General features: G+C 37.6%; 1 protein-coding gene across 2 annotated transcripts in view; it reads left to right on the plus strand.

Annotated features, from left to right (window-relative positions):
- MYOM2 (myomesin 2) overlaps window positions 1–18,917 on the plus strand; it is a 79,731-nt gene extending 60,814 nt beyond the window's left edge. For both annotated transcript variants that reach the window (XM_030037833.2, XM_030037835.2), the window contains 10 exons: window positions 518–585; window positions 4,314–4,424; window positions 5,785–5,872; window positions 8,662–8,700; window positions 9,380–9,485; window positions 12,180–12,343; window positions 12,672–12,708; window positions 12,831–12,853; window positions 13,716–13,771; window positions 17,823–18,917. In XM_030037833.2, coding sequence (XP_029893693.1) covers window positions 518–585; window positions 4,314–4,424; window positions 5,785–5,872; window positions 8,662–8,700; window positions 9,380–9,485; window positions 12,180–12,343; window positions 12,672–12,708; window positions 12,831–12,853; window positions 13,716–13,771; window positions 17,823–18,140 — 1,010 coding nt within the window. In that variant the 3' untranslated portion in view covers window positions 18,141–18,917. The remainder of the gene's footprint in view (window positions 1–517; window positions 586–4,313; window positions 4,425–5,784; window positions 5,873–8,661; window positions 8,701–9,379; window positions 9,486–12,179; window positions 12,344–12,671; window positions 12,709–12,830; window positions 12,854–13,715; window positions 13,772–17,822) is intronic.
- Window positions 18,918–19,121: the final 204 nt, after the last annotated feature.

Here is a 19,121-nt window from a genome sequence, read left to right on the forward strand (position 1 = left end):
AAGGAATAGTTCCTGTTCTGCTTGTAATGTTTCATACATTTTTTCACTTTATATAATTTGGACAAATAATGTCTGGCATGGGATTTTTGCTTTGACCATTTAATTGGGTGTTTGGATACATTTGTTTATTCTCCAGTTCCCTTTGCATTAAATACATTGTTTGTACACTTGTTTGTAGCTACTCTGTTTCTTTCCTATGCTTAGCTGGCAATTGGGCATAAACATATTTAGTAAATTAATCTGTCTCACCATTTTACGTTTTGGAATACTACATGAATTATCATAAAAACAGAGATAAGCCTCAGGTTTCTAAACTGTACTGTAGACACCTGGGTCAATACAATAAAAACTTACTACAGGATTTTCCTTTTAGTGCACAGGTAGTTGAGGAGTTCCCTCTCATCATTCTGATGTAAGGATGTTATAATATAATTGTCATCCTTTTTCTTTTTTTCACTGGATCTCTCTGATACTCTTCATTCTACAACATATGCTTCAAAACAATTTTGTTTCTTAGGTCCTCACTTCTCAGAGTTTCTGTATTGGGAAGTTACAGAGGAATGTGAAGTTTTACTTGCTTGTAAGGTGAGGAAATATACTTGAAATAATTTGTTAGAATGTGTTGATTTAAAGTTGAGGTAGGAAATATGAGGAAAGATTTTGATATTTTTAAAATTAAAAGTTTCATGTGAAAACTTTTTTTTATTATTTAGAAATATTTAAAATCAAAATTTCTGACTTACTACTCTTCTGCTGTATTCTTCATTAAAACAAAAAAAAATTACAGAAGACTTCTAAATGTGTTAGGTGATCTAATTCTTTATAATAATTGTGACCCATAAAAATAATTTAAACAAATTATTCATCCAAAAGCCAGAGTTCAAACTCTTTCCTCACCATTTTCTGATTTAAAGGTTCCTCTACCAAAGCATCTGTTATTTAATCAACTGTAACCAAACATGCAACAAAGGCTTCTAGAATTAAAGTTATAAAACATGATTTTTATTATATTTGGCTAATGACCTTTGAATCTTAACTAATGCTAATGTGCACGGAATTCAGAGTAATTTCTGCTATTAACATCTTTATATGCCATTCTAAACTGATACATTTTCATTTTTGTTGCTCTTCTAGAGTGACTAATTAGAGGTCTGAATAACTAAATTAACTGAATTGAACAGGCATCAAACTCCTCTTCATTGCCTTTTCGTGTAATATGGACTCTTTTGTATTAATTTTCTCCACTTCTTTTGAGTAAGTTTTTGGCTTTTAATTAGACTAACTTGAATCATTCATTATGAGCAATTCACATGCACATTTGTGGAATTTTTTTCCTTTTTTTCTGCTCACTAATTAGGAGACCTTTAACCTCAACTTATTCCCAGCAGAACTGGCCTGGGTGGTGAAGCTGCCATTCTGTGTGCCCCCATTTTAAGGCTCAACACTCATTAGCTCAGATGGTACCTTTGCTGGTACTGGGCTGCATAGCTGGCGTACTTTATAATCTCCACATGCATTTGCCTCAGACATGAACCCTGCTTATCCTTTCCTTCACATGTGGAATTATATGTTGCTGAACCGGTTATACTAGTGTTAATTCTCTACAAATTAATCTGAAATTATCCTTCTCTTCTTTGACTGTCAAACCTGTTTATACCACTGAAACTGTGAAAGGCTGAGTGTCTGATTATATGCTTTTCACCAGTGTCCTTTGTGTTCATAGGGCCAGAACATTTTATGTAAATGAAATGTAGGATATGGGCTGTTTGCACACTCATCATTTTAACTATGCCATTGACCTTACAATGTTTGTTACTGTTAGTATGTGACTGGCCATTAGGTTCACATGGAACTGTTGTTTATGCTTGCTTAACTGATATTCGTACATAGGAAGAGTTTAAACAATAAAGCCTGGATTTGTCCTACAAACCTCAGATACCTGACATTTGAGTTAGAAGTGTGGCTGACCTGGGCTATTTCTGTGCTAATAAAAAACATCTAAGGAACAATCTCTGCTTCCCCAGGCCATATCATAGCACTTGGGCCAGGTCTCTTCTAGGCTCTGTTCTGCGCTCCTGCGCAAAAATAATTGTCGTGGGTGTTTTTACCTCTGGAAAGAGCCTGGGATAATGTGAAGGAAGTACCTGTAAGAGAGGGCTTTTTGCCTTGACTTTCTCAAAGGCTGTGGCATGAAACAGGGGACTTAGGAAACCAGGCCAACTGAAAGCTTGTGTAGGGCAGAAGATGGACTGTATGATTCAGGTTCATAACAGTAATAATGAACAAATATGGGTTGTGTTATAAAACAGTATATCAAAAGTAATACACATTACCTCACATATCACTTATTTTCTATGTGATTGGACCTGATTGACTTTTGATTGACGTAGTGTTTAATTCTGAAATAGCTGGGATTGATGACCTTGTTCTTGGCATTGTAGCCCTTGCATGCCTGTGGGACATGTTTGTCCATATGAGTGATAATTTGATGGCGTTTGCTTTTTATTGTGTGTTTATTTTTCTTCATATGCCAGCATCTACTATCATTTTTCTCCAAGTACTTCTAAATTTCAGAATGTTCAGAAGCTACCTGCTCTTGTATAACTTTGACCCTTATTTGTACTGTGTCTGTTAAAAGCAAGATTTTTGGTGTGTGGCTAAACAGCGAAAAAGGTAACTTTTCAAAGTAAATGTCAACATGAAATAACTTCAGCACTGCAAATTGCATGTGAAACTCAGTCTATTTATTGTCAGATTGAGTGCTAACAGTCTTTGATGAAAAATTTTTGAAAAGCATTAAAGGCTTATTCCTTCAGGCTTTGTTCAAATAAAATTGTCACTCATGTCATATGACTACAGGGAATAGCCACTTTGTAGTTACTGGTAAATGTAAAATGCTGCTCACTTTTCTCAAGCAAGGCATTGCTTTGGGCCAGGTTGTGATCTCAAATACTCTGTCAGAGATCCATAGCAACCACACTGGTTATTAAGCAGCAATATATGCGATTAATTTGAGCAGGTTTTATAGAGATGTTCAGGAGTCAAAATAGGAGGCCCTCCTATTTGTCTAGTCTCCTCTAGAGAGCTTTCATAGAGCTGTCCATCTATGGAATGACTTCTCTAATATGAAAGGGTTAGGAATTGGTGCATGTTTTTCCCTCCAAGCAAGCCACTTGAAACTATTGCAGATCTGTATTAACTTCTGGGCTGCCCTCTGTCCATTTGTTCAGTTCTTTTTTAAGGAAGCTTTTTAAAGCAACTGCCTGGGGACTGAGAAATGTCCTGCCAGCTCTGTCCTTCTGCCAAAGCCACGCTGACTGGGTATCCAGGCTACGCACAGAAATACCATTGCATTTTTGTGATTTTTTAGAAGGGTATGGGCATAGTGATGTCAAGGAAACCATAGTGTTTCTGAAAGGGAGAAAAATAAAATATATTGCCAGGATTTCTAAAAAGAGCTCGGCTTTTAGCTTCTTTGAATTCATAGTTTGAGGACATTCATCCAGAGATATTTTAAGCATCACCAATACACAATTTATATTTCAAAATCATAGCAGTACTTGAGGTATGGCTGTAGTCTATTTATGCATTGCTTAGATGATCTGCTGCTACTACAGCAAAATTCTGGCTTTCAAGCGACTTCTCTGCATTTGCACTATGTTGTGAAGCCCCTTTGTGCTGGGAGAGACTGCAATTTGTAGGATTCCTCAAGTCTTTGTACTTCTCATAGGACACAATGTAGAAGAAAAAAAGGATATCTGGTACAGCTCACAATTTTGAAGTCTCAAATGCTTTCAGAATAATAATTTCTGTTGCTCTCTGCAGTGTAGCCCTGGAAGACATTGCTTAGGTAGCTGGGATAAATCTGCAAATTGGCTGAAGACCCTTTAAGATAGGGCCTGAGTTCTGTGTTACAGCTCTCTGGAGACACGACAAACACAAAAAGATAAAGCAGAGTTCAGCAGCTCTAATTTCAAAGATACTTCTCAAAGATTTCTCTAGAAAAACTACAACCACATAGCGAGGGTGCAAAACCCTTTAAGGGAAGAGATTGACAGGATTGCCTTTAAGGATTTGACAGGGCTCTGAAGGTGTAAGCGCTATACTTCTGACCAGTTCTGTGCTGCAAATAAATACCATAGGACTAAGGTTTGCTTAGTAGGACTTGGTTGAAATTGGTTTTTTACTTAGCTTTATTTGACATGTGTTACAAAAAAATTGACTTCTTCTGTTGAAAGTACCTGTGTGACTACCTACCTGTGATACCTTTCTTCAGGACATAGCCAGGCTTATGTGCCTTTTCTGTTGTACAGGTTGCGAACACGAAGAAGGAGACTGTTTTCAAGTGGTATAAGGACGGTTCTGGGATTGACGCTGAGGTGCCTGATCTGCAGAAGGGACAATGTCACCTTAGTATTCCCAGGGTACAGTATCACCTACTGATTAGAATTGACAGCTTCTGCTTGACACGCTATAGATTTGCCAGGCAGAGCACTAAACCAGCTATCATGATTTCTGTGAACCATTTTAAGAAAAAGCATATTTGCTACCCTTCAATTAGCTGGTGAGTAACTAATGCTGGTAAAAGAGTATCTATTTTTGTTATCAGCTCAGACAGTTCATGCTTAAGTTGCTTCAGTGTCCGTAGGTGAACTCTATCTCGTTAGTTCTTATTGCTCCTTAATTTAGCAATTTGTTCAAGCACCTCATTTCTGACAGTGTTTCAGTTTTATTGCCTAAAATGAATAGGTTTGAGGTATATGAATTCTTAAGATTTATCTTTATGCAAACAGGACAACCTTACTTAGGTCTGAAGCCTTAGCTTGCATAGTTGCTGCCTTTGTCAAGTGCCAAAACCTCCCCGGATCGAGTTTTTCTGCTTTCAGCATAATGTGCATTCCATTAAATTTATGTATTTATTTATTGGTTTCATATTCTTCTAATTTCCTTCCTTCATTTCACTTGCAAAAGGATACTGACTTTCCAGTGGCTTCATCTTTCTTGACTAGACTTTTTTGGGGGAGGGTGGTTTCTGCTTGTCTTGAATTGTTCTTGTTACTCGTCATTCAATTATATGATGCTTCTACTATGATTTACTTGCTTGTGGCCTTGTATAAGTCTAAGACTCAATTAAATAACCTCCACTCTATATATAATTATTTATATATTTTCCTTCAGGTTTTAAAATAAATTAAAATAAAACCACCCCAAATAAAAACCCCTGCTGCCTTTAATGCAGTATCACTGTGTTAGATTTTAGAATGTAAGGGTAATGAATTCATTATTTACTTAGCGTAGATATAATTTGACTACAGTTGCTGCTTGAATGAAAGCTACTGAATTGTTATCTGGACAGTTAAAGGATATAGATCTGTTGTTATGCTTTACATAGATTGATTCAAAAAAGTAATCATTTTGGTTGAAGAAAAATTTCATTTCTAAAGTTTGTGTGTGTTGAAGTTGCCCTCTGTTACATCTTACTACACCACTTGTAATTTCTACTGACCAGGATCAACTCTTTTTGTCTTTTTGGAACAAGACTAAAAACATGGTTTCTCAAGGCAGTTGAACTGAAATCAGAATATGTTTTAGGCTTAAGAACTAACTACAGCTCCATAAAAAACATGCACAAGCCATTCATAGTTTCCATCTCATTTCTGGAAAGATTATTTAACCAGAATGCGGTATGGTGTATGCTGTTTGATTCAGAAAATCATGCAAGGGTTGAGCAAATGTTGTACTATTATCAAGTTTGTCAGTAAATGTCTTGTGTTTTCCTTGTAGCTGTCTCGCAAAGATGAAGGCGTTTATAAGGCGACACTATCAGATGATAGAGGTCATGATGTATCTACTCTTGAATTATCAGGAAAAGGTAACATTTAGTTTACTATATTGAAATAATGACCTCCGCAAGTTCACAAGAGGTGTCAAAGACCTATCCTTGCAAACGGCAAGTTAGCAAACATTTTTGGGGTCCTTTGCATTTCAGTTCTGTTCTTATGTTATAGAGGCCTGAACTGCAGATCACCAGTTTAGGAGGGGTGATGCTGGTCATTGTAATGGTTACTCTCTAGCACTCTGACAGGCAAGAAATGAAGTAAGTTTCTAATCAGACGGACACCCCCTTTTATGTGAGATCTTTTGTAGAGAGCATTCTCTCTCTCAAATTTGTTAAGCTTTAATGTCTACAAACCCCCCTAAAGCACCAAAGTGCTGAATATGTTGATGTGGGTCTGTCTGTGGGGACTGAGAGTTATTTTGATTGTAAAATCATAAAGCTGTTTTGTAGGTTAACTCCAGTAGGCAGCTCAGCCCCACACAACTACTCGCTTCCCTCCCTGCCACCAACCCTGGTGGGATGGGGGAGAGAACTGGAAGGGGAAAAGCAAGAAAACTCATGGGTTGAGATAAAGACAGTTTAATAGATAAAGCAAAAGCTGTGCATGATGGCAAAGCAAAATAAAGAATTAATTCACTTCTACCCATGGGCAGGCAGGTGTTCAGCCATCTCCAGGAAAGCAGGGCTCCATCACATGTAATGGTGACTTGGGAAGACCAACATCATAACTCTGAAAGTCTCCCCTCCTCCTTCTTCCCCCAGCTTTATATGCTGAGCATGACATCATATGGTCTGGAATATCCCTTGGGTCAGTTGGGGTCAGCTGTCCCAACTGTGTCCCCTCCCAACTCCTTGTCAACCCCCAGCCTCCTCGCTGGTGGGGCAGTCTGAGGAACAGAAATAAAATGCTTTCATGCTGTGCAAACACTGCTCAGCAATAGCTAAAACATCCCTGTGTTATCATCAACACTGTTTCAGTCACAAATCCAAAACACAGCACCATACAAGCTGCTATGAAGAAAATTAACTCCATCCCAGCCAAAACCAGTGCAATCTCCTCCCCTCATTCCATACCATTTATGTCATGTTCAGGACCCACACTATCCAATACATCCTCATTAACCACCTCCTCCATTCCTGTCCTTTGGTACATACACAGATATTATTCTCTTAGTCTATGGATTTTCAAGTAAGGGGTATCCTGACCACTGGAATAAACAGAAGGTACAGTAGTTCTCCATCTTATGGTCAGGGGTCCTTCCAGAGACTATACTTCAGGTATGGTAAGACCGTGCTGTGCTGCAAGTGTACAGTGAAATGCTTATTTAGAGAATTCATAGTGTCTAATTCTGTGGGTCCAGGAAGCTTTGAAAATGTCAACCAGCAAAACCACATGAACTGCAGTGTTAAAACGAACAGTGGGTCTCCTAAATGGTGGAGTTAGCCTTGAAACATAAAGGATAAACAGAGAAGTTTAGCATGAATGGGACCCTGGAAGACTGCATATTTTATGGGGCAGGTTAGTTCAAACTCAGGATGCATTGGCATTCAAATGAAAATAAATGCAAATAAGGGTAAGAGAATCTAGTCTAAAATGCACTGATGGTAGGCATTTAAATAAGGTTTCATATGTTATCAGATATCACAGTAAGCTACTGTAATTCTATATATATTTAAATTTGTTCAGTGAAAAAAATGTTAGTTTACTTCTAAGTCTATAGCAAAGACTGATCTGTTGCCAACATAAATGATTTTTACTCAACTTGGGCAGAGAGAGCTTCCCTGGGCTTCTTTGCTTAGGTCCCACCAACTAAGCCAAGGTGGACCACCTGCATGTAGACATTTGACCCAAATAATGAATATTTTTTGCCAGGTCCTAATAGAGGGAGAAAGGCATGTTCAAAAATTAACTCAGTTTACCAAAGATCTTAACATTTTTTTTTTTTTCAGCAGGTTGGGGAATTACCTGAAATAAGAGGAAAAGATGAATATCAGACTGAGTTCTTAAGCGATTCATGTCCTCATGTCAACATGCCAGTAGAAACATACTGGAGTTTGCAGACAGTTACAGAGTTGAATCATGATTTATTTTAACAGAGACAAAAAATGTGCAGATACAGATCAATACAGACCAAATATACAAGTAGTGTTTTCTGAACTTCATGCATTTCGCTGTCTTCCCTATCATAAAAATTCTTCAGCCTTGAATATGCATTCTTCAGATTTTGGTGCTTCTTCCTTTCCCTTTCCATCTTACACAATGACACTGAATAGGATTCTTCTGCTATGAAAGAGTTCCCTGCTCTTCTGCTGTTGTCTCCAGGGTTCTCCCCTTCTGCAAACCCATCAGCTCTGTGATATTTCAAAAGCTTGATATGATACCTGTTTTCTTTCACTTGCTATTGAAGGGGTTTACATTTGTCAAATGCCAACCTACAGGGAGCAGGTGAAAACTGTTTTCACCTAGAATGTGATAATTTCTCTTTCCCCTGCACTCTCCTCTGAATGTGAACTATCTAGTTTTAATGACCTTTTATTGTTTCTGGCCTGAGGGATACAAAGACAAAGATTTGACAGCAGACAGCTGACTCCAGACACAGCAGAGATACTGAGTGACACAGCACAGAATTCATATGCTGTACACAGTCAGTCTCCAATTTGTCCCATACACCTGTTGCAATTTTAATGGTTTTCTTTGCCTAAGGATGTGAAGATTTCCCATATTGCTTTAATTAAACTGAACATAACAAAGCTATATTCGGATTGAATTTTGATGGTATATTTTTTTTTTTTTTTTTTTTTTTTTTTTTTTTCCTCTTCAGTGTACGATGATATAATTCTGGCATTGAGCAGAGTCAGTGGTAAGTAAATGCTGTCTTGGATTTTCACATAGTTTTTTTATGTTAAAGTCATCTGAGCCTGAGGCAGAAAATTTTTATTGTAAGTGGGAAATCTCTGAGAGTCATGATGCTTATATTATTATGGACATGTTATTAAGTTTCTGAATAGGCAGTTGACCTTGCTAATTGACACTATTAAAAGGGAACAAAGTATTATTCCACCTGGCTTGTTTGGTTTAGATACTGTGACAATGTTGTAGCAATAATTTTCTTCCGACATCCCACTTGTAAGTGAACCTTGATACAGAGAGAAGGAGATTCTGGTCCTGCTCCCAGTGAGAAGTTGGGAGTCATTCTACTAAAAGAAAAGGGGGTGCACAAGAATAAATTTTTTGTGCAATTAGAATCATGACACTACTCTTTCACGGCAATTACATGACTAGCTTATTGTTTCACAATGGATCTTGCTAGTCATAATGCTTGTATATGACAATAAAACCATAAACTCATACTGAACTTTCACCTGATATAAATCAGCAGATCTCCTTTGAGACGCGTGACCAATTGTCTCTTTGTGGTAGTTGAGAATCATGGTCCACATCTTGAATTTTTCTTGTCCTGACAGTACAAGTAGTCCATTTGACTGTTTCCTGTTCATTCCACTATCCTGTTTGATCTGCATATATTCTATTTTATGCAGGTAAGTCAGCCTCGCCACTGAAGATCCTTTGCACTGAGGAAGGAATAAGGCTCCAGTGTTTCTTGAAGTACTACAATGAAGAAATGAAAGTTAGCTGGTCTCACAGGTAGATGAGAATATTTTTTTTCAATTTTATTTGAGAAAAAATGTCATCTTTATGTTTTACTATTTACTATTCTGTGGCATTAATTTAGTAACTGGACCACATTAATTAATTTCTCTTTCCAGCACTTCATATTCTCTTTTCACATAGTACTTACAGTAAAAGAAATTTTAACAGGCTTGTTCAACCCGTATCAGGAGGGCTGTAACAGCCAGGAAAAAAGAATCTACAGTATTCCAGCCTCTTATTCAACATGAGACTGTTTGTTTTCCACTATATTATCTGATTGGTTCAAAGATAGCAAAATACTCCAGCATAGTTTTCTACTCAGAGCTGCCCTGTTCTTTAAATGGATGAAATTCTCCTCCAGTACTAGGTGAATAGAAAGGATGTGCTCTCACAGTTTAATAAAAGCTTGTATTAAGAAAGGATTTTTTTTTTTTTTTTTTTCAAACTGATACAGTCTTAAGTAACCCAAAATATTTTGATTCTGTTCCTCTTCTTTGAAAAGATACTCAGTGGGGCACAGACTACTTCAAGAATAGCCCTCAGAGCTGACAATATGACCAGAAATGTGCTTTAAAGTTCCCAATAGTTTTCCACCCTCATGTTACATTAATCATTGACTGCGGAGGCACTTTCTTCATCTGTGTATTTACAGTTAAATGTGTGCTCAAATACTTTGTCATGTCAGGCCCTCATTTGTTTGAAACCACAGGTAAGGTTTGGAAGGATTTTAAAACTCTTCAAGTGGTTTCAACTTTCACATTCCTTGATGGCCTACAAAAATGACACACAGAGAACCGGTCTGACTTGGACAGGAAGAGGCTGGTTTATCAGCATGTTGTCATAGTTTTGCAATGCTGCCCAGCCCTTGATTTCTGTGAAGACAGGAACAGAAGAAAAGTGTCAGTGATCATCAGGTTCAGGGAGCTCAAGAACACTTCTGCAAGGATGTGCAGCTGTAGTCATAACTCAAGCTCTGTATTCAGTAAGTTCTGCTCCTTCTTTCAGTAAATGTGATACTGATATGATGGAAAGGAAAAGAAAGATATTTTTTGCCTCTGCCTTTTACTATATCTGCTTGAGTTTTAAAAGTGACTTAGTCCATTCTACCATCCAGTTCATAGAAATGTAAAACTAAGAATGCTACATGGCTAATAAGGAAATATCCGCGTGCATATTTATATTTACATAGACACCTCCCCCCCCTAATATTTCAGATTTTATAATGTCTTGCACATTGATTGTCTTGAAGATCATTGAACACAGATTTTGAACAAATAAAATTTCAATTCTTCCATGAATACAGAGATTATAAGCCAGAGTTGTTAAAGCTAAAACAAAGACTAAACCAAACCAACCAACCAACCAACCTCCCCCAGCATCTCCAAACCTCCCTGCTCTTTTAAATGGGGTTCTAGCAAATCTTTTCTTGGAAAAAATGAAAGGCTAGACAATACATGTTTTTTTACCATTGTCTGCACATCATGAAACATACCATGTAAATTTCTAGCTAGCTTTGAATTATCCATTATACTGCATAGCAGGGAACATAATACAAGTCCTAAAGCCAGCATGCATCATCCACTCATGGCACACTGGGGAATATTATATGTAGTATTTTCTAATACATAGTAGTTTCTATCCAGGTATCTAATTTGGTACGCTGAACTCAGTGTAGTCATCTTACAGAAAGGGAAATAGTAAAAATTCCTTTTCCTCATCAGAGTAACTCTCTAGCTATGAAGTCAAATCAGCCCTGTCTGGGTGAATAAAATAACTGATCAAAGAGAAGCTAATGCTGACTTCATCTATTAAAAATTTCAACTAAACATGTTTGGGGAGGAAGGATGAAAATAAATATTTCTTTAGTTAATGAGTGAAAGAGGACACTTCTCTTCAAACCATTGAAAGTGGTCTGGTTTGCATGCTCTCATTAAATAGTTTCTTCTATTTCCACTCTTCATGACAGATGTCAAGACCAGAAGAACCCCTGATCTGAATCAGTAGGGCATTTCTTATATTCTTAGTTTAGGAAGTGATGATAAGTCAGTATAATGCCACTGGGTTTTAAAGACCTGTTTATTAATTATCTGCAGTTAGAATATTTGCTTCTTGTCTTGTTCTTAAAAAAACCAAAAAAACACCAAAGGTGTATTTTGACTTGGTGCAAGAATAATAAATTCTATGCAAAACTTTTATTGTTTTCTTAATTGATTTTTGAAGTTAATGAAAAGTAAAGATATTTTTCCTCATCAGAAAAGGTTATTTGCCTCTAGTTTTCTATTCTGATGTATTCTATGTTAGTATGTATGAAGTGTACAGAAGTCTAAAGTCATGCACCGTTTTCACGTACAGACATGAATGTGCATATAAACACAGATGATTGTGTATGTGGAGAGCAGGAGAGTGAGAAGAGGGTGAACAAATTAATCTTTGGAATGAAAGCTCAAGCTAATTGTTTCAAAAGGTTTCATGCCCCCAATAGGAAGAAAGGAATCTTCTGGGAAATTGCTCCCATTAGTTGCAATTTATCTTTAGTTTAGGAATAGTATGTTATCCTTATATCCATCTTTTTATCCATATATCCTTATCCATCCTTTTATAGATGATGTCCTATGGAGAATATACATGAAAAGAATGTTCAAACTAATTTCTTTTTTTTTTTTTTTTTTTTTTTTTTTTTTTCCCCAGGGAATCTAAGATTCCTTCTGGTGAAAAGATGAAGATTGGAGGTGGAGAGGATGTTGCCTGGCTGCAGATAGTTGAACCCACTGAAAAGGATAAGGGGAACTACACCTTTGAAATCTTTGGCGACAAGGAATCCTACAAACGCACACTTGATCTGTCTGGGCAAGGTAAATTTATAAGACCATATGGCAACTTTTCATGGATTAAACAGAATTTACTGGCAATAATCAGAGGAATGACAGTAAAAACAGAAAGCCTTTGGTCAGAACCAATTGTAGTTTAGTTGCATAACTGTTATGATCTTTTTAGTCTTGTATCTGTTTTCACCACCAGTGGCATTGGGTTTCAGGGATTTGGTTTCCCATTTCGCTACTGTGTAACCCTGTACTGATTTTAAAAGAGCTTTAACATGAGTATGTGTTTAAATGTTTATACTGAGCCCAAAGTGCAAGTTATGTTCATGGACCATAGCGCTCTCAATTGTTTTTTTTACAGCTTTTGATGATGCATATGCAGAATTCCAGCGGCTCAAGTAAGTGCTACATCTTTTGCATTTTAATGCTGTAACAACAGTGTCATTACTTACAGAAAAAAAAAAAAAAATTCATTAATTGTATTATTTATTTCTCTTCCTCTCTTCCTCAACAATTTTAGGGCAGCTGCTTTTGCTGAGAAGAGTAAGTTTATTTTACATTTTATCAAAGGTGTTCTACAATGTAGTCTAGTGTTCTCTTTAAGGCATCCATCCTGATATGCTGCCATAGCTTTCAGAGTTTTGTGGCTGCAGTAATTCCCTGTTAGCACATAATACTGCAATAATAATAGTATTTTGTGGATTTATTTGTTTCTAATTCCAATGGAAACCCACTAAAAGCTTTACACATTTTGCAAGCCTCCACTGTATCTTCTTGTGTCTGCAGAGGTTTTGTGGCTGTGAGCTTCTGGGTGTCATACAAGGAGATGTTGACTCTGAAAGCTGCTGTTGATACTGAATATTGAGATCTACCTATTAAGTAAAAAATTACCTGCTAGTGCCTGTTGGGCAGTGCTTGCTGAGGCACTGGCGGTGGGGAAGCTTGTTACTGTTGGGTGCTGTAGGAATTCTGGTACTTTGATATCAGTTCCCCTGGTAATGACAAGATGCTTCTGCCCACAAAGAGATTGGCAGAACAAATTTTCCTTAGATCTTAGATACCACCAAGACGCTAAAAGCATCCTTCTTGCTTTACTCTGTGCCCAAAGCACAAACTGTCAAGCTCAGCTGTAGCTTCAAGGTTGTTGTATGTATCAGTTTAGAATGCTATAGCACAATCTCTGCTAACAAAAGAGGGGACCATAAAATACATTAAAAAGAAATAACACAGAATATCACAAAAATTGTATTATTTTACGTCATTTAACCAGGGACTACAGTTTGTTTAAAGATAAGTCCAAACAAAAGCTGTGACTAATATGACACCACATTATAAAATCAGTAAGAAATGAGTAATTTTGAGGTCTAAACTTCACATGGTCCACATATTTTTCTTTAACTCCTAGATCGTGGTAAAGTCATTGGTGGTTTGCCTGATGTCGTTACTATAATGGATGGGAAGGTAAGGATAATTTTTGTCAATGAGTCATGCTGGCTGGTGAGAGATTTGCTTTGATGGCAAAAGGGAAGGGGATGAAGATGATTTTGTAGAAGCTGAAAGCAGAAGGAGGATAATTTAAACTACCAAATGGTAGTCATTTAATTGAGACACATGCAATTTCTAAGCAAGCACAGGTACCATAAGCTGACTATACGGAGAAGGCACAGCCTGATTCAGATCTTAGGCAAGCAAGGTCAGCCTCAGGAGGAGCTGGTCTTGCACTGATTATGTAGAGGCTCTAAGTTAACTCCATACTCAAATCTGGGCTGCCTTTCAGCTCTGTCTACTGAGCAGAGCAGTTCAAGGGGAGAGTCTACTCCTGCCCTGTAGAAGAAACTGAAGAGGCAGGAGGAAGCAGCCACTCTTTCAGAGCCAGTATAACAGAAACAAAAATCAGGTCACATTCTCCAGCATGCTAGACATAGGCTGTTATGGCTGGTAAGAGTAAAGGAGGGTGAAGAACATACCTGGGCCAAGGGGCTAAACTCTCCCCTCTTCCTACATATTGGCAGATAGCCCCGTTAAAATATATAATTATGGGAGATTGAAGGCCTGTGAATACACACATTTTTTGACATCAGTAATAACTAAATGCCCAGATACAAAGTCAAAATTGGTCAATCTTTGCAAAGTCCCTTCCTAGGTCAGCTTGACTGGTGGAAATGAAATTTCATGATTCTGACTGACTGGTGTCCCTCACTGGGATTTTTGTCATGGTGGAGCAGGACCTCATGCAACCTCAGGCCAAACTCTCTGGATACTAAGATAGAAGGACAAGACTATTTGAGCTGCTGTTAGTCCTTACAGGTGTGAGGAAGTAATGGAACTTGGTCTCTCCATCCTGGGCGTGAGTGCCAGACTCCAGACAACCAATCCTTCAGTCCAGGAAAGACAAATTCTTTTCATGCTTCCCATGCAGACAGCAAGTTCTTGTCTCTTTCTTCTGAAGCAAATAATCTTCTATTGGGTACCCTGTCCTTCCCTATGCGGAGAAACTTAGGTCTTCAGTCTGGGAAGAAATATTACTGAAAGAGAACAGGGTAAAAAAGAAAAGAAATTTGCAGTATTGTGCATGGTGCAGAGGAGGTACTTGGAAATGATTATCAAGCACTTACAGCACAAGAACTAGGGAATGCCTAATTACATGGTCTTTACAGGCTTTAAAGAATCAAAAAGAAGTATTTTTTCAAGTGGTTCATAATTAATTTGTGCCTTAGTACCTTAGGGCAAAATAGATTTGGGTCCAAAAAAGAAATAGGCAATATCATGAAAGGAAGTCCGGCAGGGGCCATTAAATACAACGTTCTTAATACAACTTGTGCTTATAACAAGTTTAAAAGCCACCAGATTGTGGAAAGTAGGAAGGTATACTGGGAATAGGATCACACTTTTCATCCTCTGTATTTTTGTATGCTTTCTTAAGCAGTTGCCTTTGACATCTAAAAGAGCTAGATGGACTTTCATTCTGACTGACTATGGCAGATCGGCTCGTGAGCCAATGTGACTCTTACCATCTGCTGGCTATCCAGAGCACGTTGATCAGGATGTTTACATCTCTTGTATGAAGTGCATCTTCAGACACTACAGCTGTGTTGCTCTGTGTGGAAACTGTCTTTCTTATCACCGGAGTAAGAGGTTGCACACAACCCTTCCAAATTTCTGTGTACTTGGCCGTTTTCTGGATATCGAGGAGCAGTCTCTTTAGAAAGATTGGGGAACATGTGGTCCTTGGAGTGGATGCTGAAAGCTGCTCAACTCTGGACCAGAGAGAGATGATTTTCCTCTTGGCCCATTCCTCTCTTTGTCTCTAATGGTTGTTCACATGAGGTGCCTTCTTATTGTGGTAGACAGAGGCACCTCAGAGCAAGAAAGCTAGTCTTTTAGGAGGTTGGGTGTAAGTCACTCTATGACCGACATCTTAAACCAGTCTAACTGTAAGGAAACAGCTTGGTGAAGTCTCCCCTGACAGCATGCACAGACGAGCTGCAGTTTCCTCATACAGTCACGCCCTAAAAACTACAACCTTAAGTTAAGGAAATGCTACATAGTGCATTTCCAGAAGTAAAAGGCTTCAAAGGAGACCTAATCGTGTGAGGATTAAATAACTGAATGCGTGAAGAGAAAATCTCTGATTCCTGAAATCAGGCAAAACAAAATGCCTCACAAGGCAGTGAAACTTTAAAATCACCTCTAAATTAAATATGAACAGGTACCATGCAAGAGTTGTGTAAGTACAAGTGTGGGAAGTAACTATACAAAAAAAAAAAAAAAAAAAAAAGTGTGGAGAGTTTTCCTCATGCAATGGGATGGTGTAACTACACAAATATATGGACACAAGACAAAGTTTTACTAGTGCTTCTTAAGAGAATATAAATGATTTTAGGTCACATCTATAATTTAATAAATTAGAACAGGCCCAAATGATCTAAAATGACTGTGGAATAGATCTGTTCTCTAGTAAATTTTTAATGTTAACTTATTAAGACTTGATTAATTATTATGAATTAATTATTAATTGCTCTTAAATGAGGTTGCTTTTGAGCGCAATAGTAATGAAATGTTGCCTGAGTTACAGAAAGGAGAGTAAGTTTTAAACTCATGCTACTAGACATCAGTTTGGTTTCCCAAAATTTTATTTTTGTGTTTGCATCATTACTCCTTTAAATATTTTATAGTAAGGCTAGTTCCTATGGGCTATTAGTTAACTTTACGTCCTACATGGTATCACTTCTTTAAGAGTACTCACACACTTAGGTTGTCACTAGGTTGGACCCAGTGTATATAAATCTTCATTCAACATTCCCCTCTGACTTTGGAGGCATGTAGTATGCAAGACTACTTCTATTTGCGAACATACAGCACTTCTGATCACTTAAAATTTCTTCCTGTTTAATTTTTTTTCTCTGAGTTATATCACACCTATTCAGTCACTACCATTCAAGAAAAATATTGCACAAAACCATGCACATATGCACACAGACAGACTTTCTCTGTTCCTTCTGGGTCAGGATTTTTTTGAAACCTGAAGGGGCATATGGAGGGGAGGGAATATAAGGAAGCATTCTGGTAGAAAACTATCAGGTTTGGGTTGTTCATTTTTTTTAATCTTTCTTTTTTTTCCCCCTAACACAATCATGCATATGTGAAATTTTTAACGTGACTTTTAATTACCTAGGGCAGAATTTTTGGCAGAATGAGTTTCAAGCAAAGGTGGACAAAGTAGGCACTAATCAATGCAACTTCTCAAATGATTCTTTCATTTATTCTGTCATCACTGTACCTAAATACTTAAAGTTTACATACATATACATATGGTGGCCAAAATGGGGTTCAGCAGTAGCTATATAAAAATTTGGAAGAACAACCATGAAAATTTTGTGGGCTTCTTCAATCTCCTTCTCTTCAATGGCCTACTAGGTCATTTCAGCTATTCTCTGAATACGTTACACATGCATGTAACACTTTTACAACATTTATGTATAATTTATTCTTCATGAAATATTTCCATTTTACTAGTCAGCAGCACCTGGAATCAATGTCCAATGATTCATGTTATGTAGTCTATTTTTAAGTGATTTTTTTTTTTTTTTATCATCTCAAGCAATAACCTCAGGAGGCCTTAGCCAGAAAAGATTTGCTCAGTTCTCCTCCCCACTGTGTACAGGGAAACTTCAAGGATGTTTTTAAACCTATCATTGCCTGAACCTCATGTCAGACTAATGGGTTGTCAGGAGTCTCCTGCAGGCAGGACTGCAATGACAGTCCAACTTACCATCTTCAGACACTGTTACCCCGAGGCTATTAGTGCATCACAGTCACTGGTAAGATGGTGGAAAGACTGAATCAAAGAAAAAAAAAATTAGGAACTCTACTTTTCAGTCCTCAAGAACATGATACCTGCCTTACTTCAGTTAACTAGGAATAAGAAGTGCCTGAAAGCAATACTGATAATATTCTGGTTAAACAAATCTGACTGATCCTCAAAATAATTACTTCTTTTTTCCTCCCTCAGACGCTGAATCTGACCTGTACTGTATTTGGAAATCCTGACCCCGAAGTGGTTTGGTTCAAGAATGACAAGGTCTTTGAACTTAATGAGCACTATGTGTTTTCACTGGAACAAGGGAAATATGCCAGTTTAACAATCAAGGGAGTGACCTCAGAAGACTCAGGCAAATACAGCATCCATGTCAAGAACAAGTATGGTGGGGAAACAGTAGATGTCACTGTAAGTGTGTACAGACATGGTGAAAAAATGCCTGAAATTAAGCCTGGCCAGCTTGCTAAACCCAGGCCGATACCACCATCAGAAGAAGTCCTCAAACCTTAGGACAAGGCAAAATCTGATAAGAAGTAAAGGTTGACAACTACGTTTGACAAACAAAATAGGATACATGAGCTGTAGTTGAGGTATTCCCCACGTAACTAATTGGTAATGTCCAAAGGGAAACTGAGCTTTTAGGAGTTTGCTTTAGGGAGGTAGCTGTGCTATGGTACTGTACACATCTGCAACAATCTCACTTGGAATACATGTAATAGGGTGGGACTTGCAAATAGCAAAAAACCAAATGCCTGCCAGATGTTCCGATATGCAATGGCAAGTTGCACAGACGTACAGTAAACCTCTATTTCCCCCTCCCTAATCTTCCACAAAAAAACCCCAAACCTACCCAACAACCCTCTGAGAACAAATGTCCCATCAGTAAAGGTAGTGAACTGCAGTTAGAAACATATTCAGAGATGGTTCCTGCTTTGTTCCACACACAGTCCCTTTGGCTTTAAAGCCTCTGATCCTTTAAGTCTAGTGGATAGTCTCTAATTAGTAGTGATACCGTTGTTTCATAGTGTGACTTTATCTTTAGTAGACTTTTACAAATGTTCACTGTTTACTCATTGAAGCATAGGTCACATGGTTGCATTTTGTTTTTCTTGCTTTGTGCTAATAAAACTTTAAAAGTCACCTTTGTTACTCACTGCGCTGAATCACACCTAACTAGTTCTGTTTACTCTCTTTCACTGTTTAATTATTGCTTATTGCAAAATTTCACAGCTGGTAGCATGCAGACTATCGACTTTCAATAAAGAATGCAAATTACGGTTAATCACAGTCACTGGGTGGCACTTGCAACAATTTTTACTCTTTACGATACACATCAAGATGCAAGCTTAAACTGGTACCAAAAGACATGTACACAATTCAGTCACTTAAGATAATTATGTCTTTGATTCTCCTCTATCCAAAATGAACAACAGAACTCTTCCATGGATGAAGTGATGTTCTGCTAGGCAAAGATTTCAATATATGCTTATC

Source organism: Aquila chrysaetos, chromosome 15 (assembly GCF_900496995.4).
Source record: "Aquila chrysaetos chrysaetos chromosome 15, bAquChr1.4, whole genome shotgun sequence".
NCBI classification, from domain to species: domain Eukaryota; kingdom Metazoa; phylum Chordata; class Aves; order Accipitriformes; family Accipitridae; genus Aquila; species Aquila chrysaetos.